Source organism: Acinonyx jubatus, chromosome C1, assembly GCF_027475565.1.
Source record: "Acinonyx jubatus isolate Ajub_Pintada_27869175 chromosome C1, VMU_Ajub_asm_v1.0, whole genome shotgun sequence".
NCBI classification, from domain to species: Eukaryota; Metazoa; Chordata; class Mammalia; order Carnivora; family Felidae; genus Acinonyx; species Acinonyx jubatus.
Genome location: NC_069381.1, coordinates 63,796,247 through 63,824,225, shown reverse-complemented (window position 1 = coordinate 63,824,225; position 27,979 = coordinate 63,796,247). Strand labels below are relative to the sequence as shown.

Genomic DNA, 27,979 nt, shown 5'->3' with positions numbered 1-27,979 from the left:
CTAAACTTTAGATTTGGCTGTTCACATCCATAGATTCAGAGCCTTCCTTTCAACTGTGTCCCTTTCACCACCACTGAAGCATGCTCATCTCCCCTCCCTAAAATAAAAACAGCGTGATATAAAACCAAAACCAAGCAACACACAAACCAAAAACTCTTTCCTTAACTACTGCTTTGTTTTCTCACTTTTTTTCCCTTTCCTTCACAGTCAAATGTCTTCAGTTTTCGACACCTGCCCCCCCAGCTCCATTTTCTCACCTCCCACTAACTCCTCTACCTACTCCAATCTGGTGTTTCCCTCTCTGTCAATCCACCAAACCAGCAACGGACGATACCATTCGTAAACTACCTTCCAATTGTTAAAACAAACAAGCTTTTTCCAGTCCTCATCTTACTTGACTTCTCACAGAAGCATCTTAGGACAGTTGACTCCTCTCCAGCACCTATGACACCCAATTCCCCTTTAGCCCACATCTTTGGCCATTTTCTTTCCCCTTCCTTGGCTCGTCTTCCTCTACCAGCCTTAAGATGTTGTTTTTACTTAAGACTCTTGCTCTTCAGGCAATTACTACTCAATTACAATCTATTCACCAGTGACAGTACACTTACTAAATTAATGACTGGACAAACAACCTAGTGCCTTCCAGGGGCTGAACCCTAACAAAATCCATTTCTTTCTCCTTGTGTTGACTGCTACACTTAACCTTTTTCCTATGCTATTTTTGCATCTTCCTCTAAATCTTGCTACGCTCTGCACTTGGTCCCATGACCAATTTCTCCCTGAACCTTAGCTAACCCAAGATCCACCCCTTGGTCTGTTAACTCAATTCCTGGTTCTGAAAGTTATTTAGTTTGGACAACTTTTGATCCAATAATTCCTGGCAGACTTCATGGAGGGAGAAAAAAAAACACTGTCACTATACTTGACAGTTGTTTGACATACCATAAACCAAATAAATAATGTGAGGTAAAGCTAGTGGATTATCTGGGGAGAGTTTTCCAGAGTTCAAGTAAGCTTAGTATGTACTTTTCCCTTATGGAAAATATTTCATTGGTTTCCTGTAAGTATCACATTGCTGTTTTGTTTATTTCAGTTGAATTCTCCCACTTCTGATTTATTTGAACTGGCTGACTTACTATAATTTTTAATCATCAAGCATATGCAGTTTTTAAGCATTTATGTTCTTTTTTTTAGATTATCAACAGAATATACATTATAGTAGGAAAATTTGTAGAGAAAGAGAAGAAAAAATTAAAAATCATTCTTAATTCCACCTTCCAGACATAATCAAACATATACGAATTTTCCATGGTAACATGATAATTATGCAAAAATATCCCTCACATGCTTGCGGCAAAAGAAATAGTTAAAATTGTTTTTCTACAACATAAATCAACTGAATCTTTAGGAGCTCTCTGATTTTATGATTTTTTTTCTCTTTTTCTTAAAACGTTTTTTCCCCTTGAGTTCAGGGGATTTATTTTTTCTCCATAAAAATACTGGTTTTAATTTAAACCAATCATTATAAATGATCTGAGTTTATAAAAATAGGGTTTTTTTTCTCCTCATTTTTTTAAGGGAGGGGGTTGGAAATTTTACTATTCAACTGGCAAATTACATTATTATGAGTAAAATTATAATTATGTAAGAAAAAATAATTCTCTAAAGTATGACTCATTTTAAAATTGAAAGAGCCAAGGATAGAAGGAATTCAAGATCTGAGAACCGTTTTTAAATAATTAAGGCAAAGTTCTACTTGTAGTCAAAAGGAAGAGTTTCACTCTCTGGTTTTCTCTAAGGTTTTCACGTTTTTGCTTCATCTCTGGGGCCAGAATATAAACTCTCTGGGGTCAGGAGTTATGTTGGGTCTTTTCTGGATCCTCGGAGTGACCTACTAGGTGTTCTGTATATGTTCAATAAATATGGGCCTTTTAACTCCTCAAGATATGGATGAGAATAACAATTTCATTTGTGTGCTCTAGAAATGACTTACAAAGACCCTCACAGTTTTTCTAATTTGGGCCTCATGTCAATTCTGTGAAGTAGAATCACTAGGTCATTACTAGTGAGGCTTTGAGGGGGTAAATTACCCAAGAGATGTCTTGCAAATTTCTTCAAATTAAAATTTTAAAGCAGGCTACAATATGATTTCAGCTACCACACTGTCAAAATACCATAGAAATACATTGCATGGAAAAGACCCAAAATGTTAACAGTGGTTGTTTCTGGGTTGCAGAATAATAGATGACTTTTATTTCTTCTTATAGTTGTTTGCATCCCTAATCCCCAACACTCACCCACGCATGGGCGCACATGCACACACACACAGACACACACACAATTTCTCCATAAATATTACTTGTTTGAAAAAGGAAGCATAAGATTTCTACATAAAAAGAATTAAAAACAGAAGTAAATAGACTCCATTTCTCTTCCTCTTGCTAGAAACTTTAAAAGCTGCCCATCCTTCAGGCAGCTCCGCTTGCCAATGATAAGAAGTAAAATGACAGAAAATAACATAGCATGCATCCGCCAAGACAGACTTGTGGTTGACATTTCTTTTGAAAAAATGTCTTCATTAAGATAAGTGGCTGTTGGTGTTGTCTCCCAGTTTAGTCATGTTGACAAGTAATGAGTAGCTTTCAGAAGTGGATTTTAGCTTTCCCATGGAACCCATCACTTTGGGTATACCTTAGACATGACTGAGCATGTGATGTAAGAGATTTCATCACTGGGTACAAGTCATTCTTCTGAAAACATTTTTGCATGATGTTGTTCAGCCCAATGAAGTGCTGAACAAATGTAAGCTATTATTCATTATTATTGTTTACCACACATTTTGACTAGATTTGTTTCTTTATTTAAAAAATTTTGTTTTAATGTTTATTTATTCTTGAGAGAGACAGAGACAGAGCCTGAGTAGGGCTCTGAGGCAGAGCAAGAGAGGGACACAGAATCTGAAGTAGGCTCCAGGCTCAGAGCTTTCAGCACAGTGCCTGATGCAGGGCTCAAACTCATGAACTGTGAGATCATGACCTGAGCTGAAGTCAGACGCTTAACCGACTGAGCCACCCAGGTTCCCCTGGTTAGATTAGTTTCTAAGTGTTATGGGACATGGACTATGGATTACACTAATGACTATTTACTTACCCCCCATGTGATATGAGGGCTTTATTCACATTATTTCTAATCCTTAATTAATCTTGCAAGTCAGTTAACTCCATACCCATTTTAGAGATAAAGACACTGTGGCTTAGAGAGGTTAAGAAACTTGCCAGGATTCAAACCCTGGTCTTTGTGACTTCAAAGCCAGCCTTTGACCCACCACACCACACTGTTGTGCTTAATGTCATATTTATCACGGAGTCCTTTTCAGTTTTGCCCTAGCATGGGGTTTCTTTGAATGTATTAGAAATTGAGCAGGGTTTTTTAATAACACAGGCATGAACAACAGACGAAAGTGGCTGTCCTACCCAACGTTCTTGGTATCTACTAAGACTGTGGTCAGTGAGAGAAAAGGGGAGAGAAATCAATGAAGGCAGTGAAAAAAAATTAGAAGAAAAGAGAAGAGAGAAAAATCAACACCAAGAGCCTATAAAATAGCTTCTGAAGGGCTTTTGTAGGGGGTGATAGGTTTGGCAATGCTTCTTCAGACTGTTAAGCTGTGTTCAATTTTCTGCTCATCATTTCACAGGAACTGCAGCAACCACCTTCCTGAGAGTTTAAAAATGTCACTGGAAAATAGGAATTTCTCTCTTGTCAGAAATCCAATATAATAAGAGTCAAGATGAGAAAGTAGCATGCGTATGTGGTTGCATGAAGACTAATAATACTTCTGGTCAGTATAGGAGGCAATGCCTTCAAAATAATAATAATAGTCTTTTTTTTTCCTTCCCCTCCCCCATGGGTTTCTGTTAAGTTTCTCAGGATCCACATAAGAGTGAAAACATATGGTATCTGTCTTTCTCTGTATGGCTGATGGGTATTGAGGAGGGCACCTTTTGGGATGAGCACTGGGTGTTGTACGGAAACCAATTTGACAATAAATTTCATATATTGAAAAATAAATAAATAAATAATAATTTTAAAAAAAGAAAATAAATTGCAACCAAACATAATGGGAGCCAGACGACAAGGGAATTGTATCTTCAAAGGGCTTTGGGGGGGGGTGGGGGAGGGAAGGAGACTGCAAACAAAGTATTTTATTAAAATAAAACACTTAATGCAAAAAAAAAAATGATAGTCATGTCTGAGTAGTACTTTCTCTGTTTTGGGCACTGTGTTGAATGTTTTAGTTACATTTTCTCATCAATTTCCATAACCTACCTCGGAGGTAGGTATTAGGAGATTTAGTTTTCAAATGTCATAGCTAGGCCCTCAGAGTTTCAGTAACTTGTGCAAGGGCAATAGCTAATTAATTGACTAGAACCATGATCAGTTTGCATCTGACCACCCAGTTTTTAAACACTGGCCCCGTTCATCTCTTTCAATAAACAGTGCTACTTGCAATTGTCTGGCCATGTTCTTTTTTTTTTTTCCCCTAGCTTTTTCTCTTTATGTCCCCACATCCAGGATATGATTACGGTGTTGGTTTAAGTCTATGTTTCACTCAGTAAGTATTTATTGAGTACCAATTGTGTGCCAGGCAGTGTTTTGGGAGTTTGTAATATAGTGATGAAGAAATCAGTACAGATAGTTTCCCTCACAGAGCCTTTGCTTCAGGAAGATGCATATAATTTCTGAAATTAACATTATTTGAAGAATGTTTGAATTCCCAATTTGAAAAATAAAATCAGAAATGAAAGAAAAAAACAACCAACACCAAAGAAATATAAAAGTTTATAAGAAAGTGTTATGAAAAATTATATGGCAACAAATTGGACAATCTAGAAAAAATGGATAAATTCCTAGAAACCCATAACCTTCCAAAGCTGAATCAAAAAGGAACAGAAAATTTGGACAGACTGATTACCAGCAATGAAATTGAATCAGTAATCAAAAAAAAACAAACAAACAAACAAACAAACAAAAAAAACCCAAAACCTCCCAACAAACAAAAATCTAGGACCAGACAGCTTCACAGGTGAATTCTAGCAAACATTTAAAGAAGAGTTAGTACCTATTCTTCTCAAAGTATTCCAAAAATAGAAGAGGCTAAAAACTGAGAGCTTTTCCTCTCAGGAAAATATCAGGAACAAGACAAGGATGTCTACTCTCACAAGTTTTTCACAGTGAAGGAAACCATCAGCAAAACAAAAAGGCAACTTAGAAGATATTTACAAATAATACATCCAATAAGGGGTTAATATCCAAAATATACAAAGAAATTATAAAACTCAATAACCAAAAATAACCAAATAATCCAATTAAAAAATGGGCAATGACATGAACATTTTCCCAAACAATGTGTATACCTGTGCAACAGACTCACGAAAAGATGCTCAACATCACTAATCATCAGAGAAATGCAAATCAAAACAACAATGAGATATCACACCTGTAAGAACGGCTAGAATCAAAAACACAAGAAATCACAAGTGTTGGTGATGATACGGAGAAGAGGCAACCATTGGTGCTTTTTGGTTAGTGCACTGTTGGTGGGAATGCAAAGCGGTGTAGCCACTGTAGAAAACAATATGGATGTTCCTCAAAAAACTAAAAAATAGAATTACCATATGATCCAGTAATACCGCTACTGGTTATTTACCCATAGAACACAAAAATACTAATTTGAAGATATATGCACTCCTATGTTTACCGCAGCACTATTTACAATAACCAAGATATAGAAGCAACAACCCAAGTGTCCACCAATAGATGAATGGATAAAGAAAATGTGGCGCGTGTGCACATGCACACACACACAAACACAGGATATTATTCAGCCATAAAAAAGAATGAAATTTTGCCATTTGCAACAACATCAATCGATCTGGCAGGTATATGCTAAGTGAAATAAGTCAGTCAGAGAAAGACAAATGCCATGTAATTTCACTCACATATGCAATTAAAAAAAACACAAATGGACAAAGAAAAAAGAGACAACAAAAAGCCAGACTCTTAACTATGGAGAACAAACTGGTGGCTGCCAGAGGGGAGATAGGTGTGGGGATGGGTAAAATAGATGAAGGGGATTAAAAGCACATTTATCATGATGAACACTGAGTAAAGTATAGAATTGTTGAATAGCTGCATTGTATACTTACAGCTAATATAACGCTGTATGTTAATTATACTTGGAAAAAAGAAAGCTTGAGTATCAGCCCTAACCTGAAGAGAATGCTGTCTGAAGATCATTTGAGCCAAGTGAAGCTTCCCATGTTTCTTCTCTTCAAATTTTATTTTATTTTATTTTAATTTTATTTTATTTAAAAATTTTTTCTTCATGTTTATTTATTTTTGACAGAGAGAGAGAAAGACAGAGCGTGAGCAGGGGAGGGGCAGAAAGAGAGGGAGACACAGAATCAGAAGCAAGCTCCAGGCTCCAAGCTGTCAGCACAGAGCCCGACGGGGGGCTGGAACCCACAAACCGTGAGATCATGACCTGAGCCGAAGTCAGACGCTCAATGGAGGTGCCACTCAGGCGCCCCTCCTCAAATTTTAAAGTAGAACTATCATTTCACAGAATATACAGAAGAGCAGTGCCATTATGGAATTGCCTACCCACACAATTTTAGGAAATTAATGAATCGATACTGTCAATACCAAGTTTCAGTGGTTTAGGAATTCGGATTGAATTGATGAGATGAACGGGCAACCACAAGTAAGCTGTAGTCAGCCAATATTGCTAACAGAGCCAAGAGCACTTCATGTGAGGCTTTAAGATCTTCTAAGTCAGGATTTTCCTGGAGTTACTGCTGAATTCATTTGTAAGAACCAAGTCATCTTTTTGGACTTGGGTCAGAATTAGTTTGTCATGAACATATGAACTCTGAAGCCTTGGTAGAAAAGCTAAAAATAAGCATTATCAAGTATATGTCAAGTGACGGTGGTGTCTGTACTCAGATTTTTAAGCACAAGTTTCAGGATAAAGAAGAAATAACATCTCACATTACACAACAATCTCGATGTTTTTAGATAAAATTCTCAGGTAAAAAAACAAGATTCTTTACAAAAAAAAATCCATTGTTTCTCTTCTTCTTTCTTGCTCCTGAATTTGACAGCAATTGTAGAAACAGTTTGAAGTGCACTTTGTGGTATTTTCTGAGAAATCTCTCATGGCTGCTGACACCTTCAAACAACCTGTGAATTGGCACTGGTTAGAGGCCAGACCACAGGGGAAGGCATGAATTTTTGAAAACCTGAGTTTAAAACACTCCTGAAAAGTACTTTTCCAACCCAAATAAATGAAGTTTAAACAAGTCTTATTCACACTCAACTTACTAGAATGAATTTATTCAGTTCAACTCATTAATCTATGCATTAATTAAACTAATATTTTCAAGTCCTCTCTATGTATCTGGCACTGTTCTGACTGCACAGTCCCCAATAACTTGGTTATTGAAAATAACCTATATCATGCTACAATTTACACACATCCAGACTTCTTTTCTCCAGACATCCTTTTATTTTTATTTCTTTTTAAATGTTTATTTATTTATTTTGAGAGAGAGAGGAAAAGAGAGAGTGTGTGTGTGTGAGTGGGGAGGGGTAGGGAGGGGCAGAAAGAGAGAGAGCAAGAGAGAGAGAGAAAGAGAGAGAAAGAGAGAGAGAATATCCCAAGCAGGCTCCAGGCTCAGCACAGAGCCCAAGGTGGAGCTCCATCTCACAAACCATGAGATCATGACCTGAGCCAAAATCATGAGTTGGAGGCTTAACCGAGTGAGCCAACCAGACACCTCCAGACATCTTTTTATTTATTTACTTTTTAAAGTTTATTTTGAGAGAGAGAGAGAAAAAGAGAGAGAATGAGTGCGTGCATGCATGCAAGCAAGCCAGGGAGGGTCAGAGAGAGGGAAAGAGAGAATCCCAAGCAGGTTCCAGGCTGTCAGTGCAGAGCCCCACTTGGAGCTTGATCTCATGAACCATGAGGCGCTCTGGCACCCCAACAAATGTATTCTTAAGCTTATTTTATACTGTGCTTAATTAAATTCCTAAATTTGGGAGGTGGGACTCAGCAAGAAATTAGGATGGTTATGATCCAATTCCTTTTTATTTCCCCACTCCTTTCCTGGCTGTTCAGCCGCCCGATTCAGTCTTTTCTATCCACCTATTCCAATTTCTAGCCCTGAACTTGGAAATGGTTAGGACTCTTCTTTCAGTAATCTCAAATGTCTACTTTTTGTTGTTGTTGTTTTCAATTTTTTAAATGTTATTTATTTTTGAGAGAGAGAGAGACAGAGACAGAGACAAAGCATGAGTGGGGGAGGGGCAGAGAGAGAGGGAGACACAGAATCGGAAGCAGGCTCTAGGCTCTGAGCTGTCAGCACAGACACAGGGCTTGAAGTCACAAACCGCAAGATCATGACCTAAGCCAAAGTCGGACACTCAACTGACTGAGCCACCCAGGCACCCCCTGGTTATGTTTTGAACGCATGAAATAATCTCCATGGATCGCCCCAGAGAGCTTTAAGTTCATCCAGTCCCACAGATTTACCATGGAGAAGGCAGAGGGAACTTACTCCATCTTGTGGCCCTTTGTACATTGAGGCCACTTGTTTATCTCCTCTCCTCCCCTCTACATGGGCTCCTTCAGAACAAGGGCCTGTCTGTATATCTGTCTCCAACCCACCTGCTAGGTCTGGGTAAATGAGATGCAGCACCATGCTTGGGGTGTGCCTGGGTAAGAGCCATCCAGAAGCTGGCGAGGTGACTGGCAGAATGATAGATGAGGGAGCCAGTCACAGAGAAGAAAACATGCAGTAGCATGAACGGAGTCTGAAGGGTGAAGCAGGGAAGACAGAAGAGCAGTGTCCTAGTGAGACACAGAGTGGGTGAAGCGAGTCAGGCTGTGTGGGTTAGGATTTATCTGCAAAAGGACAGCAAACTCCTGTCCTTACCTGAAATGAGATAATTTAGCTAAAACACCTGGCACATATACAGCACTTTAATACCTACCTCACAGGGTGGAGTGATTAAAAGAGGTAAATATTTGTAAAGCAGCGGGCATAGCACTTAATATGCTATGTTAGTCCTTCTCTCTTTCTCCTAGAATTCAATTCCTCAGTCAAGAACATCTTGTAGTTCACATTAATATGACATTATCAATAACTTCTCTATTTTGAGAGGGGTTTGACTCCTTGCTTAGATACAAGTCTTGCTCAATCCCTTGACTGAGTGGATTCTGTGAGACAGAACCTATTTCAAACCTCAGGTCCCTTATTTACTGGTTCCAGCATTTACAGCGTGTTCCCGAACCTCTCTAAGCCTGTTTCCTTCATCAAACTTTAAGGGCTGTTGTGAGAATTAGATATGGAGTGAATGGAGATCGTGGAAAGTTAAAAACGGTTACTGAAAAGTAGCCATTAATATTAAGCAAAGACATTTTCTATTTTAACTATTTTGAACAGAATGACTAGGAAATGTATTTCCCCATATCCTTTTTTTTTTTTCTTAATTTGGTGCAAGGACACTCAGACTCTCCTCAGTCCCTATATCTTGTTAAACAGAGAAAACTGAATTATTTTTTATTTATTTATGTACTTTTTACCTTGTAGTGGTTACTGTAGTTGGCTACCTCAATATTTGTTTTTTTTTTTTAATTTTTTTTAACCTTTATTTATTTTTGAGACAGAGAGAAACAGAGCATGAACAGGGGAGGGGCAGAGAGAGAGGGAGACACAGAATTGGAAGCAGGCTCCAGGGTCTGAGCCATCAGCCCAGAGCCCGATGCGGGGCTTGAACTCACAGATCGCGAGATCGTGACCTGAGCTGAAGTCGGACGCTTAACTGACTGAGCCACCCAGGTGCCCCTCAATATTTGTTCTTATTCCTTTTTCCTTTGCTTTCCTCTATATCAGAGGCTGGAAATTTAAATAATTAATTTCTCAGCTTCCCTTGAAGGCAACGGAAAACATGTGATCCTGTTCTGAGCCATGACACTTAAATACAAGTCAGCGAGAGAGGGAGAGGGGTTTATGGGAAAGCTTTTCTTTCCTAATGAAGTATACCAGAGGAAGCTGTCCAGCCCTTGCACTAAACCCTTTGTCCTATTTGGAATGTAGATTTGGTGACTAGGGCAGCAGCAGCCATTTTGTTGCAATGAGGAAATACATTAAAGAGGGTGGAACTGAAAGACAGGAGTGTGGTTCCTTGATGACACCATTAAGTCACTGTACTACCCCTGGATCATCCATCTCTACTTATTTTTATTCATGTCAAATAAAGCTGTTTGTTTAGGCCACAGCTATTTAGCCATTTCATTTCTTGTAATCACACACATCCCTAACACATATAAACTTTTTGATGATAACCGGTTACTGTGCAGTGCTTTAATGGTCCTATGTCTTTATAAGATCTTATAGGGGCGCCTGGGTGGCTCAGTCGGTTAAGCGGCCGACTTCGGCTCAGGTCATGATCTCCCGGTTCCGTGAGTTCGAGCCCCGCGTCGGGCTCTGTGCTGACAGCTCAGAGCCTGGAGCCTGTTTCAGATTCTGTGTCTCCCTCTCTCTGACCCTCCCCCATTCATGCTCTGTCTCTCTGTGTCTCAAAAATAAATGTTAAAAAAAAAAATAAAAAAAAAAGATCTTATAAATGGCAGACATCTTATAGGGTTGTCTGCCATGAAGATAAATGATCCCAAATATATTTGTAATTTTTACTTAATTCATTAAGTTATTCCACTCTGAATTATTTTGAAACAATTATTTGTGGAAAGACTAACTGATGATTCAATTGACCCTGCTGTCTCTTTGCTTGGATTTTAAGATCACTTCAGTGTTTTAGTTAACCACAGTCCTTAATATGTACCTTTCCCTTTGCTATCCTGTTTCCTTTCAACTCTGCCATGAATGCTACCCAAATGGGAAATCAAAATAGTTACATCGGTGCAATTTATGTTACATCTCATTCCCAGTGATTTATGCATGCTAATTTTCTTCAAGCACTTTTTCAGTTACTCCCATGTTTGCAGTCAGCTCCAGATGGTTGTGGATCAATGAGCAGTAAAACCTTGTGTCACACGCGGTCACCATCCCAGCCCTAGGCCTTTGTCAAATCCCTTCCAGATGCTTCCTCCATTCAGTGTTTTGCACACAACTACCAGCTTATACTTCTTATTAGGTTAGGTTATTCCCTGACTCGGAGCCTTTAAAGCTCACCCTGCTCATCAAATAGCCTTTCCCCCTTAGCCTAGCACTGCAGTGCCTTCTCCAGTTTGATCTGAGCATATGTCCCCCACACCCTTCTAATACTCACACTCCATTATATATACCCTACATGCCTTATGTCTGCTTACATCCACTTATAATGTACTTCTTTCCCATTTCTGGGTTCCAACTCTTACCTGCCCCTCAAGGGTCTATGTTTCCAGTAAAGTTTTTCCTAATCTTTCCAGGAGGAAGTCACTCCCCTGTCCCTGACTCCTTCTGGCTTATTATACCTCTGTGGGTGGCACTCCTTCCTGTGCTGTTCTCAAGTTATTTATGTTTACATCACTGCCTGCATACAAACTCCACAAAGGCACATTTATCTCTACATCACCTTTGGATTCCCTACAGTGCCTCGTGGGCCCTTGTACAAGGGAAAGTGCTATCGTCTGTCAAGCAATAGGCCCTTGATAAAAATGTTTGAATGGATGACTATAAAAGAACAGTCATAATAGATAAGATGAATTATAAGATTCTCAGTAGATAAGGACAAGGTTTTGCCTGCAGCCATGGATTTACATTTGATTTGTAGAAGTCAGCAAGGGAAGAAGATAACGTATAGTGGAGATAAAAATACAAGGCCCCACAACTGGCCATTAATGGTAACATTTCTTTCTTGTACATGTGCTCATATGAATCACTTCTATGAATTATCTTAAATATTTGACATCTATTACCCAGTAAAATTACTTTTTAAAAACCACTCCATATAACGCACCATCAGAGTGACTTTCCTTACTTACTCTTTTCTGAGAAACAGAAATGAAGAGATTACAGCTGAACAGAGGTGCTTATCGAACAATAAATGCCTGGAGAAAGCAGCAGTGGGCTCTCTCTTCACTACCTAGAACATGTGAGTGTCAAGGTTTAACAAAGGGACAATACAGCAATCACAAATGCTTCCTCTGGCGTCAGCATCCTAGGTCTGGGCTAAGGCTCCACTGCTCTTGTGGGATCCTGGGTTGGCTATGCTTTCAGGAGCTTCAGTTTTCTCATTTACAAAATAGAGGTGACAATAATACAGGCATGCCTCAGAGATAATGCAGCTTTGATTCCAGACTCCCACAATCAAGCAACTGTTGAAGTCAAACCAGTCAGATGAATATTTTCGTTTCCCAGTGCATATAAAAGTTATGTTTGCACTAATGGTAGTCTAAGTGTGCAATAACATTATGTCTAAAAAATAATCTACATACCTCAAGTAAAAATACTCTATTGCTGGGGTGCCTGGGTGGCTCAGTTGGTTAGTCTGACTCTCAATTTCGGCTCAGGTCTGGATCTCCTGGTTTGTGGGATTGCACTGTCAGCGAGGAGCCTGCTTGGGACTCTCTCTCTCCCTCTCTCTGCCCCTTCCCCATCATGCATGCATGAAATAAATAAAACAAATAAAAATAAAAACTTAAAAAATACTGCTAAAAAATGTTATCCATTGCATGAGCTTTCAGTGAGTTGTAATCATTGATCACAGATCACCATTACAAATAATAAAGAAAATGTCCAAAATATTGCAAGAATCACCAATATGTGACACAGAGACACAAAGTAAGCAAATGCTGTTGGAAAAATGGTACTGATATATTTGCTTGAGGCAGGGTTGCCACAAACCTCCAATCTGTAGAAAACACAGATATCTGTGAAATGCAATAAAATGAGATGTGCCTGTACCTGTCTGATGGAGATTTAGTGAAGATTCATGACCTAAAACATGTGAAGCACTTCGAATAGTACCCAACATATATTTAGTACTCAGAAATTATTAGCTATTGTTTTTTAAGATAACATTACTCATAATTTTTTTTTGTTTTTTTTTTTCTTCTGTATTTTCCTGACTGGCAAGTTTTTCATGCCTGTCCTTTTTCTTTTCTTGTCTCCTCTTCCTCCTCCTCTTTCTTCTCTTTCTCTTTCTTTCCCCCTTTCTTCTTCTTCTCTTTCTTTCTCCTTCTCCTCCTCCTCCTTCTTCTTCCTCTTCATCCCCTTCAGTCACTTAATTTACACTGCCATCCTTCTTTAAAGATATTGATCAATTCTTTGCCTCAATCAATGTTTAAGATCAATGGAAGACCAACTAGTTTGGTCTTAAATATGAAAAAAATTTAGTTCAATAATTTTACCAAAAATATGATTTTTTTACTCATGTTCCCAATAAGTCTCAGTATAACATATTAAAGTAAATTAAGACCTAGTTCTAGAAGTATGGAATGTTTGCTGACACTATTTCTGACACTACTGTCAAAATTACTTTTCTGATCAGAGTGTCTCTTGGAAACACGACCAGCTAGAAATGTAGATTGTGTATTGTACATTTTCCGGTCATGAACTGTAGGGCTGAGAGAAGAGTTTATAGGAAGCTGTTAGTATGATATGACATTCAGCTACCAACTATCTCTCAGTTTCATTTTACTTTGAAAAAAATTACAAATAAAAACAAGCTGTGATGAAAGCCAGTCCCATAGAAAACAGCACAGGCCTTAACTAAAGTATTCTTAGATAGACTTGTCTGTCAAAGTGCTTGGAACTGAGGATTTCTTCATGTGACTCTTTCAGATGCGTTCAGTTGGATATTATCTTGATTTTATCTACACCATTTAGTTCATATAAGGCCCTACTTAAGATGATTGGAAGGTCATGAGTTGGGGCTTTTGGGACTCTATTTCACGGATGTCTGAAATAATATCATCAATAGAAAAATATTTTACATTCTTTTGGAGAAGGAAGCATGTTCATTGTTTAAGTTCATCCTCATTTTTCCTGTAAATGCCTTCATGAAACATCACAAATAGAATACTGCCTTTACTGGTGTGAGTGCTCTTATCATCAGGCATTGACGATGGGTTTGCCGTATAATTGGGATCAATTTCCCACTTTGAAAGGAGCTGCGTTCACTGAGTCATTTGGTTTGCTCTGTCTGTGGAGTGTGAACAGCACTGATACTGAGCAAGCTCTGGGTGTGGAGAGGTAGTGAGTTGGTGCTTGCTTGTTACTGAGACAGAACACCAGAATCAGCTACAGATTTGGTATCCACTTGTCCCAGCCCCAACGCTATTGTGAGGTTGTTTAGGAAGCATCCTGATTCGCTCCCAGAACACTGGATGCTGCTTTGCTCTACGTGCGTTGCACTTTGTGAGCAAATAGCTTTATCTCTCAGTGCTTTTATTTTCCTTTCTATACAAAAGATCAGAGAACGAAACTGGTGTCAAAACATGTATTTTAGGTTTTAGAGCCCACAATAATAAAAGTAATCTGATTCACATTTTAATTTAGTTCTGGAAATGGGGACTACCATCCATGGAGATGCTCCTCTCCTAAATGAAGCAACAGTACCTTTTCTAGGGCAGCTCGGCCTTGCCAGATCTGCACACAGTAGGATTCCATAAACGCTTGTTGCCCAGACAGTGTGATTCCTTATAAGCTGCCCTATATTCAACTCCAAGTGGATATTTCTCATGTGTCCTCTAGGCTCTTCACACTGAGATTCTATCAGTATCAGGTTTCATTCTAGAAGGCACTGTCTACTTAATTTTTTTAAAAAGTGAATTTAAAACAATTCAGAGGGACATATACCCAGCACACACATACACCATTGTCACCCAAGTATCTTCCAGAATACCTCCATAGCCTTTCTTGTTAACTTTTGAAAACTTTTCCTTAAGAGCCTAAATGTCCATCAACTGATGAATGGATAAGGAAGATGTTGTTTATGTATACAATGGAATACTACTTGACAATGAGAAAGAATGAAATCTGGCCATTTGCAGCAACATGGATGGAACTGGAAGGTATTACGCTAAGTGAAATAAGTCAGTCAGAGAAAGACAGATACCATATGTTTTCACTCATAGGTGGATCTTGAGAAACTTAACAGAAGACCATGGGGGGGGTGGGGGGGTGGAAGGTACAGAGAGGGAGGGAGGCAAATCATGAGAGACTCTTGGATACTGAGAACAAACTGAAGGTTGATGGGGGTGGGGGAGAGGGGAAAGTGGGTGATAGGCATTGAGGAGGGCACTTGTTGGGATGAGCACTGGGTATTGTATGGAAACCAATTTGTCAATAAATTATATTAAAAAAAGAAAACTTCTCTTTGACTATATTCTTTTTATTTGTTTTTATTTATTTATTTTGAGAGAGAGTGGGCATGAGCTGGGGAGGGGTAGAGAGAGAGGGACAGAAAATCCCAAGCAAGCCTGGTGCCATCAGCACAGAGCTAGATGCAGGACTTGATCTCAGGAACTGTGAGACCATGACTTAAACCGAAATCAAGAGTAGGATGCTCAACTAACTGAGTCACCCAGGTGCCCTAATCTCCTTGCTATATTCTGTCTCAGTTACTAAACCCAACAAATAGGAATTAATGAGCCTTTTGGTTACATGAGAATGACTATTTAAATAGGATACAAAAAGCGATGGTATTTAAAGGAAATACAGCTTCACCATGTTACCTATTTACAAATTCATCAACCTCAAGTATTGAGAAGCAATGACAGAATTTTCGACTTAGTAATTTTAGGAGAATGGATTTGGTTGGGTAAACTATTATCAAGTATCTTCATTGCCTTTCTTATGTTTAGGTCAATTGCCAAATCTGCTGAGGGTTTGTGCTGTTTAGATTTCTTTCCCACCACCCTGTGCAGTGATGTTAGGGAAGGTGGTGATAATTAACCAATAGCTATGCACTGGCAGTTTAGGGATAAGTGTACTTGTATTTAAATGTTAGTGTTGATTCCTATGAAACTAAGTTAATTAATAAATAATCATTCAGCTTTGCTCATTTACTGGGAGCACAGTATGTACCAGGCAGGTACTGTTCTAGGAATTTGCAATATGTCAGGGTATAAAGTAAAGATCCTTACTTTTTGCTTATTTAGCAGAGTGTCTCGCACCCAATGGTTCTCAATAAATACTTACTAAATGAATAAATTAGGACGGGAAGGTAGAAGAAACAGAAAAAAACTACAGAGAAAAGGAAACATTTGGTTTGACCTATTAACTCCCAGTTTTTTAATTAAAATCTTGATATGCTTGTGATTAATAAGGATGACCCTTTTTATTTCTTGACTCATCTTTAAAAGCAGAAATGCTACCAAATATGTTGTAATTCCAAAACCGAACTATGATCTGCATTCTGAAGGAGGACATGTGATTCAGGATGCAGTACTTGCTCCTTTGTCAGACTAAATTTTCAAATTCTATTCCCCAGAGCTTAGCCTGTGTTTGTGTTCACCACTTTTCAAAAGGTGACTTTCCGAGGCAACTGTCCCAGTAATTAGAGGCGTTTATCTTAAAGCTTATTTGATTTTAGCAGTGAGGTTACAGGCTGTCATCCACATTGTTATTGACTCCCTCAATTAGAGGCAATGGCGTTTCACCTCCATGCAAGATATTAGTAAATTAACAATCCCCACTCTGCATTCATTTGGGAAATCTGCTTTGCTTGTGATGACGAACGTGACAAGCAGGGAGTAATCAGAGACACTCTGGTAATACCTTTAAGCCCTGCAAACATCAATTAAAACCCTGGCTCTGCACTTTGCAGCTGGGGGTTTGGTCTGTAGGGTAATTTCTTTTTTCATGACACAGGCAGAAGTCAGCATTGGTAATTTACAAGAGAAACAAGGAACAATCCCAACAAAAAATAACCAGAGAAACATCCACCCTGATTTTCTTCAATCTTTCCTATTAATGTCTCTTTTAGACCATAAAATGAACTCTGGCACTGTGAACAATTTTCAGATCAGATTTACAATTCTCTGGCATGACAGTTTTGACTCAAAAGCAAATCCTAAAAAATTTTTCTTTACAGTGCTATAAAGACTGCAAATAGATTTTTATTCAAGTGCCATGACTGTCTCAGATCTAAGGGCATCTTAGTCTAATAAAGAGATTTTTTTAACTCAGGAATTAAGTCATAGGAGCTCTGTGGATGAGCTTCAGTAGACTTACCTAAAATTTGTAAAAAAAAAAAAAAATCTTTTGTGCATTTTATTAAGACAGAAATGCATCATTTTCATCAGATTGTCTACGGGGCCTCGTAACCCCACTAGACAAGAATCTCTGGTCTGACGAGAAGGACCCAAGGGCTGGAGGAAGAGTTCTGCTATTTTGCTACCATCCAGCTACAATGGAGCTGCACTGATGTTAGTGTCTTCTTCCCATAAAATGTTTTCTTCAGATGGCCAATGATTCTCTTTGTTTCTTCTATTTTAATACTTAAGTCTCTGATGTTATGAGATCACAATTTGGCTGAATCTTCACCCTTAACTTACTGTATTCTAATAACTGTATTAAGTAATGATTCAGTCTTTTCATTGGTACACTGAGTATCATCAACCACAGAAAAAACTAATTATGAAAATATTAATATTAACATTGTTAATGGAGCAAAAAGATCAATGCCTTCCATTTTGAGACAGCATTACTTCTTTGAGCAAGTCAAACACTTAGGAAACTTTTTTGTGCCATTGGAATCTCATTTCCTTATGTGGTACATTGTAATAAAGCCTAACTTACAATTTAAGTCTAATACAACACTATGTCAGGTACGTGTTTTTAACTCTATCAGTTTTATCGGGTTTCCAAAGACACAAGAGTTGAGAAGTTGGGAAAGTACTACTTAAAATGATCCAAACAAGGGGCGCCTGGGTGGCTCAGTCAGTTGGGCGACCAACTTCGGCTCAGGTCATGATCTCACCATTTCCAGGTTTGAGCCCCATGTCAGGCTCTCTGCTGATGGCTCAGAGCCTGTTTCAGATTCTGTGCCTCCCTCTCTCTCTCTGCCCCTTCCCCACTCATGCTCTGTTTTTCTCTCTCAGAAATAAATAAACATTAAAATTATCCAAACAATTATTTAGAAATACTTTTTTATTTGGGGGCTAAAGAACTTTAAATAAGGTTAAAATTTATCTTTTTTTTTTTTTTTTTGTAAAATCAAACTAAAGTGAAAGTAGTTTCATCATTATGACTTAAAAAGGCAAATCAGGTAAAAAATACTGATTTTTTTTTTCCCATTGGATCGGCACCCAAGAAAAGCCACTTTTTTAAGGTAAAGAGGATTTCTAAATGAGAACAGGTTAATTAGACATCTGAAAGATCATTCCTGTAGTGGGCATGTATGTAAAAGTATAGCTAACTTACTGTCATGATGAGCCCCTTTTCCTGGAAGTATTTAATCAATGGAGCAGCGTTCTGCTTGAAGTTCATTAGTCTCCTTTGAGTAGCTTTCAGATTGTCATCCGGCCGCCCCTGTTGCTCTGCACGCTTCAGTAATCTCTCTTTGAGCCTCTGATTGGCACAAGCCAGGAATACCACCAAGTCGGGAGTACAGATCTGCAAAGAGCATCAAACAAGTAGACAAGCATTCAACACACCAACCAATGCAAGTGAGGGCAGTGGCATTCTGTTGAGGCCATCTTTGGCCCTCTATGTCTCTGCCAGTAGGGCTACTGCTCTATACAAGAGCAGGAGGAGCCATGGTTATTATAAAGGCATATGTTGTTTTGTTGTACTTTGCTTTATTGATTATTAGCAACCTTTTGTCTAACAAGTCTATTGACGCCATTTTTCCAACAGATGTGCTCACTTCATGGTTCCATGTCACATTTTGGTAATTCTTGCAATATGTAAAACTTTGTCATTATTACTCTATTTGCTATGGTAATCTGTGAACAGTGATCTTTGATGTTACTATTGTAATTGTTTTTTTTTCAATATATGGAATTTATTGTCAAATTGGTTTCCATAAAACACCCATTGCTCATCCCAAAAGGTGCCCTCCTCAATACCCGTCACCCACCCTCCCCCCCCCCCCACCCCCCATCAACCTTCAGTTTGTTCTCAGTTTTTAAGAGTCTCTTATGCTTTGGCTCTCTCCCACTCTAACCTCTTTTTTTTTTCCTTCCCCTCCCCCATGGGTTTCTGTTAAGTTTCTCAGGCTATTGTAATTGTTTTGGGGTGCCACGAACCACACCCATATAAGATGGCAAACTTGATCAATAAATGTTGTGTGTGTTCAGACTGCTCTACCCACTGGCCATTCCCTTGTCTTTCTCCATCTTCTTGGGCCTCCCTATTCCCTGAGAAACAACAATGCTGAAATTAAGCCATTAACAACCATATAGTGGCCTCTAAGTGTTCAACTGAAAGCTAGAAATGATAGAGCTTACTTAGGGAGTCATGTCAAAAGCTGAGATAGGCTAAGAGTTAGGCCTCTCGCACTAGTTAGCCAAGTTGTAAATGCAAAGGAAGGAAATTAAAACTGCTACTCCAGTGAACACATAAATGATAAGAAAGTGAAACAGCCTTATTGCTGACATGGAGAAAGTTATGGATAGAAGATCAAACCAGCTACAACACTCCCTTCAGCCAAAGCCTAATCCAGAGCAAGGTCCTAACTCTCTTCAACTCTGTAAAGGCTGAAAGAGATGAAGAAGCTGGCAGAATAAAAGTCTGAAGCTAGCAGAGGTGGGTTCATGAGGTTTAAGGAAAGAAGGCTTCTCCATAACGTAAAAGTGCAAGGTGAAGCAGCAAGTGCTGATACAGAAGCTGCAGCAAGTTATCCAGGTAAGATAATTAACGTAAGTAGCTTACACTAAATAACATATTTTCACTACAGACAAAACAGTTATGTCCTTGAAGATGATGCCATCTAGGACTTTCTCAGCTAGAGAGAAGTCAATGCCTGGCTTCAAAGCCTCAAAGGACGGGCTGACTTGGTTGTTAGGAATTAATGTACCTGGTGACTTTAAGTTGAAGCCAATGCTCATTCACCATTCTGAAAATTCTAGGTCCCTTAAGATTTATGCTAAATCTACTCTGCCTGTGCTCTATCAATGGAACAACAAAGCCTGGATGATGGCACATCTCTTCAAAACATGGTTTACTGAGTATTTTAAGCATACTCTTGAGACCTACTGCTCAGAAGAAAAGATTCCTTTCAAAATATTGCAATACACCTGGTCACCCAAAAGCTCTAATGGAAATGGACAATGGAATTAATGTTGTTCTCATACCTATTAACACAGCATCCATTCTGTAGCCCATGGATCAAGGAGTAATTTCAATTTTCAAAAAGTCTTATTATTTAAGAAATACATTTTGTAAGGCTATAGCTGCCATAGCTAGTGATTCTTCTGATGGATCTGGGCAAACTACATTGAAAACCTTTCGTAAAGGAGTCACCATTCTAGATGCCATTAAGAACATTCATGATTCATGGGAAGAGGTCAAAATATAAACATTAACAGGAGTTTGGAAGAAGTTGATCCCAACCCTCATGGGTGACTTCAAGGGGGTTCCAACTTTGGTGGAGGCAGTAAACTGCAGATGTGGTGGAAAGAACTAGAGACCTAGAACTAGAAGTGGAGCCTGAAGATGCAACTGAATGGCTGCCATCTCCTATTAGATTTTAACGGATGATGACCTGCTTATGGATGAGCAAAGAAAGTGGTTTCATGAGATGGAGCCTACTCCTGGTGAGGATGCTGTGAAGATTGTTGAAATGGCAACAGAGGATTTAGAATGTTACACAAACTTAGCTGAAGCAGTGGCAGAGTTTGAGAAGATCGACTCCAATTCTGGAAGAAGTTCTACTGTGGGTAAAATGCTATCAAACAGCATCACATGCTACAAGAAATTGTTTGTGAAAGGAAGAGTCAGTGAAGTGGCAAACTTCACTGTTGTCTTATTTTAAGAAATGGTCACAGCCACCTCAGCCTTCAGCAACTACCACCCTGGTCAGCCAGCAGCCATCAGTATTGAGGCAAAACCACCCACCAGCAAAACAAGTACAACTTGCTAAAAGCTCAGATGATGGCTTGACTTTTTTTTTAAGCAATAAAGTATTTAAATTTTTTTAATGGTTATTTATTTTTGAGAGAGAGAGAGAGAGACATAGCGATAGAGGGGGCGGAGGGGCAGATAGAGAGGAAGACACAGAATCCAAAGCAGGCTCCAGGCTCTGAGCTGTCAGCACAAAGCCCGAAACAAGGATCAAACTCACGAGCTGTGAGATCATGACCTGAGCCAAAATTGGATGCTTAACTGACTGAGCCACCCAGGTGCCCCCAAAAAGTATTTTTAAATTAAGGTATGTACACTGGTTTTTTAGGCATTATGCTACGCGCACTCAGTAGACTACAGTCTTGTGTAAACATAACTCTTAAATCCAGGAAAACAAAAATTTAATCTGACCTGCTGCATTGTAATACTCACTTTACTGCAGTGGTCTGGACCTGAACCCACATCTTTCAGATATGCCTGTAGTTCATATAAATGGCATTCCCCAATCCACAGAGCTATTTGCAGTGGCTTCCATATTTCTGGAAAATACTTTTCTAGACTACTTGTCTACTTCTAAATACTTGTGTATGTTGAAACAAGTTTCTAGGTTGAATTAAGAGCAATATAGGCAACGGGGCACCTGGGTGGCTCAGTTGGTTAAGCATCTGACTTCAGCTCAGGTCATGATCTCACAGTCCATGAGTTCGAGCCCCACATCAGGGCTGTGCTGACAGCTCAGAGCCTGGAGCCTGCTTCAGATTCTGCGTCTCTCTTCTCTCTGCCCCTCCCCTGCTCATGCTCTGTCTCTCTCTGTCTCAAAACTAAATAAAAACATTGAACAGAAGAAAAGAGCAATATAGGCATAACTTTGCCAAAGGTATATTGTAAAATCCCCGATTTTAGAGGGGACATGACTACTGGGCCACAGATATTGTCTACAGTAATTAAGTACTGCTGCTATTAATGTTACTTGCTGCCCTTTTAGAAGTATTGGCTGTATGCAATGCCCAATGCTAACTTATTTTCTTATGATATTGCTAAACTTTGCAATAATCTGCAAGGTTAATATTATCTCCAGTTTAAGATAAACAAACTGAGGCTCTGAGAAATGAGGTACTTGTCTGAGGTCACAAGGTCAGTAAGGTCAAAGCTGATATTTGAACCCAGGTCTGTCTGGTCGAAGGCCTGTGTTTCTTCTACTATTACTAAGAACCAAATAACCCCAAAGCCTTCACAAGTTTCTGAAAATATCAACAAATGACTTGAAAACAACCTATGAAATAAACGGTTCTTGTTAACTCAAGTACAACCAGTACTGCATTTAAAAGACAACATGGCCATAGAAAATGAATATAGTTTCTTGTTGAGGATGTGACAAGACAAAATGGCAATTTTGCATAGTGGTTTAAAGAAATGATTCCAATTATTTTTGTCTCCTTACATTAGTATATTATTTGGGCATATACCCCAATAAATATAAAATATGCACATATTACCATACTAATATAGGATGTATGTTATAAAATATACACAAGAAATGCAATTTAAAAAGAATGAGATATAATAATTGTAATTCTAACATTTTTTCCCCACACCACAGTGGTTTGCCGTGTACACTTTAGAGACCACTGGTTGGAAAATGGACTCTGGAGGCTGGAAATATGCACTCCAGTTTTTGCCCTAGGACTTGCCAACTGAGTGATAGGCATATGGTTTAATGTTGTAAATCCTCTGTGTCTTGATCTATCAATAAAGATACACAGACCTACCTTGCTGAGTTACTATAAAGATTAAGTAAGATAATGTATGTGAAATACACAGCACATGGTAAGTGCTCAGTAAATTTTAGCCATGTTTATTATCTCTTGGCTTTCATGAGTGTAGGTTGTCTCGGTTTTCTTTTAACTTTTTGCTATTTATTTATTTATTTATTTATTTATTTCTTTGCTCACATTTTTTCCTCCTTAAGCCCACGAGTGGGCACCTTCCTTGAGGCTTAGATCATGTTTTTAGGTCATGTCTCCAGGTCCTCATTCTCTTCTCATTCTCTCAGTTCTCTTTTACTGCCTTTTCAACTACTACCTTTAGTGGATGGATCCTGAATCTACATTTTCAGCACTGACTTTCAACAGAATCCAAGTCCTGTATTTTCTTTTTTTTTTTTTAATTTTTTTTTAACATTTATTTATTTTTGAGACAGAGAGAGACAGAGCATGAGTGGGGGAGGGGCAGAGAGAGAGGGAGACACAGAATCTGAAACAGGCTCCAGGCTCTGAGCTGTCAGCACAAAGCCCGATTGTGGGTCTCAAACTCATGGACCGTGAGATCATGACCTGAACCGAAGTCAGACACTTAACCGACTGAGCCACCCAGGCGCCCCCAAGTCCTGTATTTTCAAATGCTTTGTATGATGGCTCTACCTGTAAGTCTTCTTTTTTTTGGGGGGGGAGGTATTTTTTTTAAAGATTTTTAATTATTATTTTAGAGAGAGAGAGAGTGAGCAAGCAGGGGAGAAGGGCAGAGAGAGAGAGAGAGAGAGAGAGAGAGAGAATCCCCAGCACGCTCCACACTCAGTTTGGAGCCCCATGTGGGGCTGGATCCCACGACCCTGGAATCATGACGTGAACTGAAATCAAGAGTCAAATATTCAACAACTGAGCCACCCAGGCACCCTTCTACCTGTTAAGTCTTAATGTTATTTGTGGTTTAGAAAGGCCAAAATCAATCTCAGCATCTTTTTCCGTAAATGAAATTCCTATCCTGCTTGCTTATTTAATTATTCAATTAATTAATTAATTAATTTTATTTTTATGGTATTTTTTATAGTAGCAACACTACTTTCCTAAATCTCTTAGTTAGGAGACTTAGTATCATTTCTAACCTTACTCATCAAAACTTTCATGTCTCCAAGCTATCAGCACTGCCTATGGATTTGGTCTTTGAAATACCACTCAGACTCCCCTTCTTTCAGTTCCCACTGTCGTTGTGTAAGCCACACATTAGCATAAGTGATTAAGAGCATGAATTTTAGAATCAGATCATCCTGAATATGAATCCAGAATCTGCCATCTATTAATTTTTGTCCTTTGAGCAAATGGTTCATTTTCTCTGAGCTTCAGTTTCCTCAACTGTAAAGTATAAGACTCTCTGTCTTTGTAGTTTAGTTATTTCTTAATTAAAAAAAATAACTGCCAAATAGCTTTTGAAAAGCCTTAATAATTTAGAAAATCACTTTATAATTTTAGTGTGATATATGACAAAGAGATTATCTGAAGTTAAAACCTTTATTTTATCAAATATTATATGGGAAAATTTTTGTTTAATAAAATCGATGGTAATATTTGGCCTCACTCAACATAAAAAATGACATTCTTTTAAATTTACTTTAAATAAATTATATTAGGAAGAAGACAATTTTGACAAGTAAAATATTGTATTATGCTTGGTTTGGTCATGATGTATATGAAAATATGAAAAAAATCCTGAATTACTAGCTCAATATTAAATGCAGAGAAAAACTTCTTGGCTTTTTAAATTCTTGCATTTTGTGCTGAAATTCTTGTATTCTGCATTTAAACAAATGAAATGGTTTACTTTAATATATTTTGTGTTTTGTTTCAGACTACAGTGTAAGTGCTTCTCCCTACATAACACAATGAAGTAATGGATAGACTCATATATGTAATCACCATTGTATTTTGTCTTTTACTCTTAGGTTCTGAAATATTAGAGACAGCTTGAAATTTACGTAAGACTTTTTCAACTTTGAATAAAATTGCATTTTTTTTAATTAAAAGACTTAAAAAAAAAACTTTAGGGGCACCTGGGTGGCTCAGTCAGTTAAGCACCCATGTGTGAGCAGGGAGGGGCAGAGAGAGAGGGAGACATAGAATCTGAAGCAGGCTCCACGCTCTGAGCTGTCAGCAGAGAGCCCAATGTGGGGCTTGAACTCACGAACTGTGAGATCATTACCTGAGCCGAATTTTGACACTTAACCAACTGAGCCACCCACGCACCCCAACAGTAGCCCATTTTAAAGGAAAAAATATTTGAATTGTTTATGTTTTTTTCCCCCAAATAGAAGCAAACACCACTCTATTCCAAAAGCTGTGAAGTCCTAGAAAGTTTTCATAAAATTCACTTGTGAAATGTTGAAAAGTATCACCAAACAAAGTGGATCTTTGGCATACTTTTTCTTGCCCTAAGTTCTCAAAATATAGTTGCTGATTCAATGAATGAGTGAATAAATTAGTCTTTGAGAACAAAAACTCAGATACTACCTTTGTCTACATGGAAGTAAGCTTCTCAATTGCTGATACTATTTCTCCTAATGAATCAACTAAATCAATTTTTTTCCCTATCATTATATACACATGTGAATCTTCCTCTGTACATTGACTTAAAGTCCCCTACCTAAATGATTACTCTGTTAAAAAGGACTTGTGCCTGCCTTTGATAAGCAAAGACATATTCACCAAGTCAAACTGCCCAGTGAGCTTGCTTTATACTCCCTGTTCCTGGGGTGCCTGGGTGGCTTAGTTGGTTAAGCATCTCACTCTTGATTTTGGCTCAGGTATGATTTCATACACTGTTCATGAGATTGAGTTCCGCGTTGGGCTCTGGGCTGACAATGCGGAGCCTGCTTGGGATTCTCTCTCTCTCTCTCTCTCTCTAGGAATAAATAAATAAACTTAAAAAAAAATACTCCCTGTTCCTAATTATCAGTACTTTTGACTGGCCTATTCTTTATGAAGATATGTCAGAAGGCCTACACTCCATAATTCAGATCCCACTGTCAGAAACCAGGAAGCAAAGTACTAAAGACATAAAATTTTTAAAAATTTTTCTTAAAAATAAAAGAAATAGAATATCATAGCTGGAACACGAACTGGATTCACAGAAACTAAAGGATGGAAAAAAACTTGGGAGGTTATCTGACCCAGATTAATGCCAAACCTGTAAATATTTCCACAGTCTCTTGACAAGTGATTTTCAAAGTTGGGCATTTGAACTTGAATGTTCTTGTGAGCATTTCTTGGGATAGGCATCTCGTAGTTATGAGGCAGCCCTTTTCGTTATGGGAAGGCTTAATAACTGGGAAGTCCTTTCTAATATTGGGTTCAATTTTCCTTCCCTATTCTGCCTACAGCGAAAATGTAAAATAAAAAAATTTTTTTTTATCCATTAAACATTTATTGAACACAATGCATTATCACAGAATCTAGATTAGGTCGTTATAGGAAAAAAGGATAGATAACTGTACTTCACTAACATTTAACATGGAAATACTTTCTGGGCAGAGTTTTAAACAGACTAGGGGACTGGGAGACAAAAACTAGAATGGGTCCCACCATGGAGATGTTCTAGAAACTACTACTACTGCCCCCTTTTGGTTGGACTCCTAAAGGGCTATATCAGAGTATGTGTGAACAAGCCTCATAGGACTAAATCCTTTTAGAATCACCCCAAATTCTCATTATATTAGGTGATTAGATGTATTCAACAGCCAATTAGGCATAGCTGAAAAGAGAACGAGGGAACTAAAACAGCAGAAGAAAATATCCAGAATGAAGCAAGGGGAAGTGAGGGGTAGGAAAAGTACAGAACATAGCAAAAGAGAAATATAAGAGAATGGTTAGAAAGTTCTAGAGTAAGAGAGAAAATGAAGAAGCAATCTTTGACAATATAATAGCTAAGAATTTTCCAAACTCACAAATAATATCAAGTCTCAGATTCAAGAAGCAATCTAAAAGCCAAGCAGAATAAACAAAAAACTCAGATCTAAGCATATTATAGTAAAACTGCTAAAAGTTTAGAAAGACAAAAAGACCAAATCAAAACAAACAAACAAAACCTTTAAAGCAGCCAGAGAAAAAGAAACGAAAGATTCTCTTCAGAGTAGCAACAAAAAACAGCTGTATTTTCAAAAGAAACAATGAAGCTAGAAAACAATGAAATGCTATCTTTAAAGTATCAATACAAAATAACTGCCAGCCTTGGTTTCTATATGCAATAAAAATATCATTCAAAAATTAAGAGTAAATGCAGATATCTTCAAACAAAAACTGACAGAATCCGTCATCAGAGATTCTATACTAAAATATTAAAGAACATTCTTAGGTAGAAGGAAAATTATCCAAGATAGAAGTTGGTCCAGAGGAACAAATGAAGAACAATGAAGTGGTAAATATATGGGTCAACCTAAATGAATAGTGACCATATAAAAGAATACTAAAACTATTTTGTGGTATTTAAAAAAGAGATTAGTCATGAGGCAGGGACATGAAGTTCAATTGTTTTAAGGTCTTGTTCAGGAAGTGGCAGAAATACTGAATTCTATGAGACATTAAGTTAAGGACGCATGTGGTGATCCCTTGAACAGGTGTCAGCAAATTTTTTCTGTAAAGGACCAGATTATGAATATTTTAGGCTTTTTGGGCCATATGGTCTTGTAGCATGAAAGCAGCCATAAAGCTGTCAGTGGGGCCTCGGGAGAATCTACAGGAGGAGGGCAAGCCAATAAAGTTACAGTGTCCAGTTAGTCCTTGGGACCCGCAACTGGGACCTCCATCCTTCTGGGCCTTCTGAGCAGCATGTGTGAGGAGCCTCTGTCCACCAGATCCTGTCCCCTACTGGTCAAGAGTTGCCCCTGGCATATCACCTCCCCGCTACTTTCACACTGTGTATGGGTGAGTCCCTGGGCAGGAAGCCAGACACACCCAGTGAGTAATCACACATTACAATGGCACGAAACTGGTCACAGCAGCAATAGCCAAGTAAAAGGTGGGCTGCGAGAATGAATATAAGATAGGGCATCAGAGGTACTTGATACAGTTGCACTCTTGAAATAGAAAGATACAGAAATGCTAAAAGCAAAAGGATGGAAAAAACATACCATG

At 38.4% G+C, this 27,979-nt stretch overlaps 1 protein-coding gene across 3 annotated transcripts in view; it reads right to left on the bottom strand.

Annotated features, from left to right (window-relative positions):
* Nucleotides 1-27,979, bottom strand: part of AK5 (adenylate kinase 5) — a 257,507-nt gene that overhangs the window by 175,713 nt on the left and 53,815 nt on the right. For all 3 annotated transcript variants that reach the window (XM_027058833.2, XM_027058834.2, XM_027058832.2), the window contains exon 6: nt 18,438-18,629. In XM_027058833.2, coding sequence (XP_026914634.1) covers nt 18,438-18,629 — 192 coding nt within the window. The remainder of the gene's footprint in view (nt 1-18,437; nt 18,630-27,979) is intronic.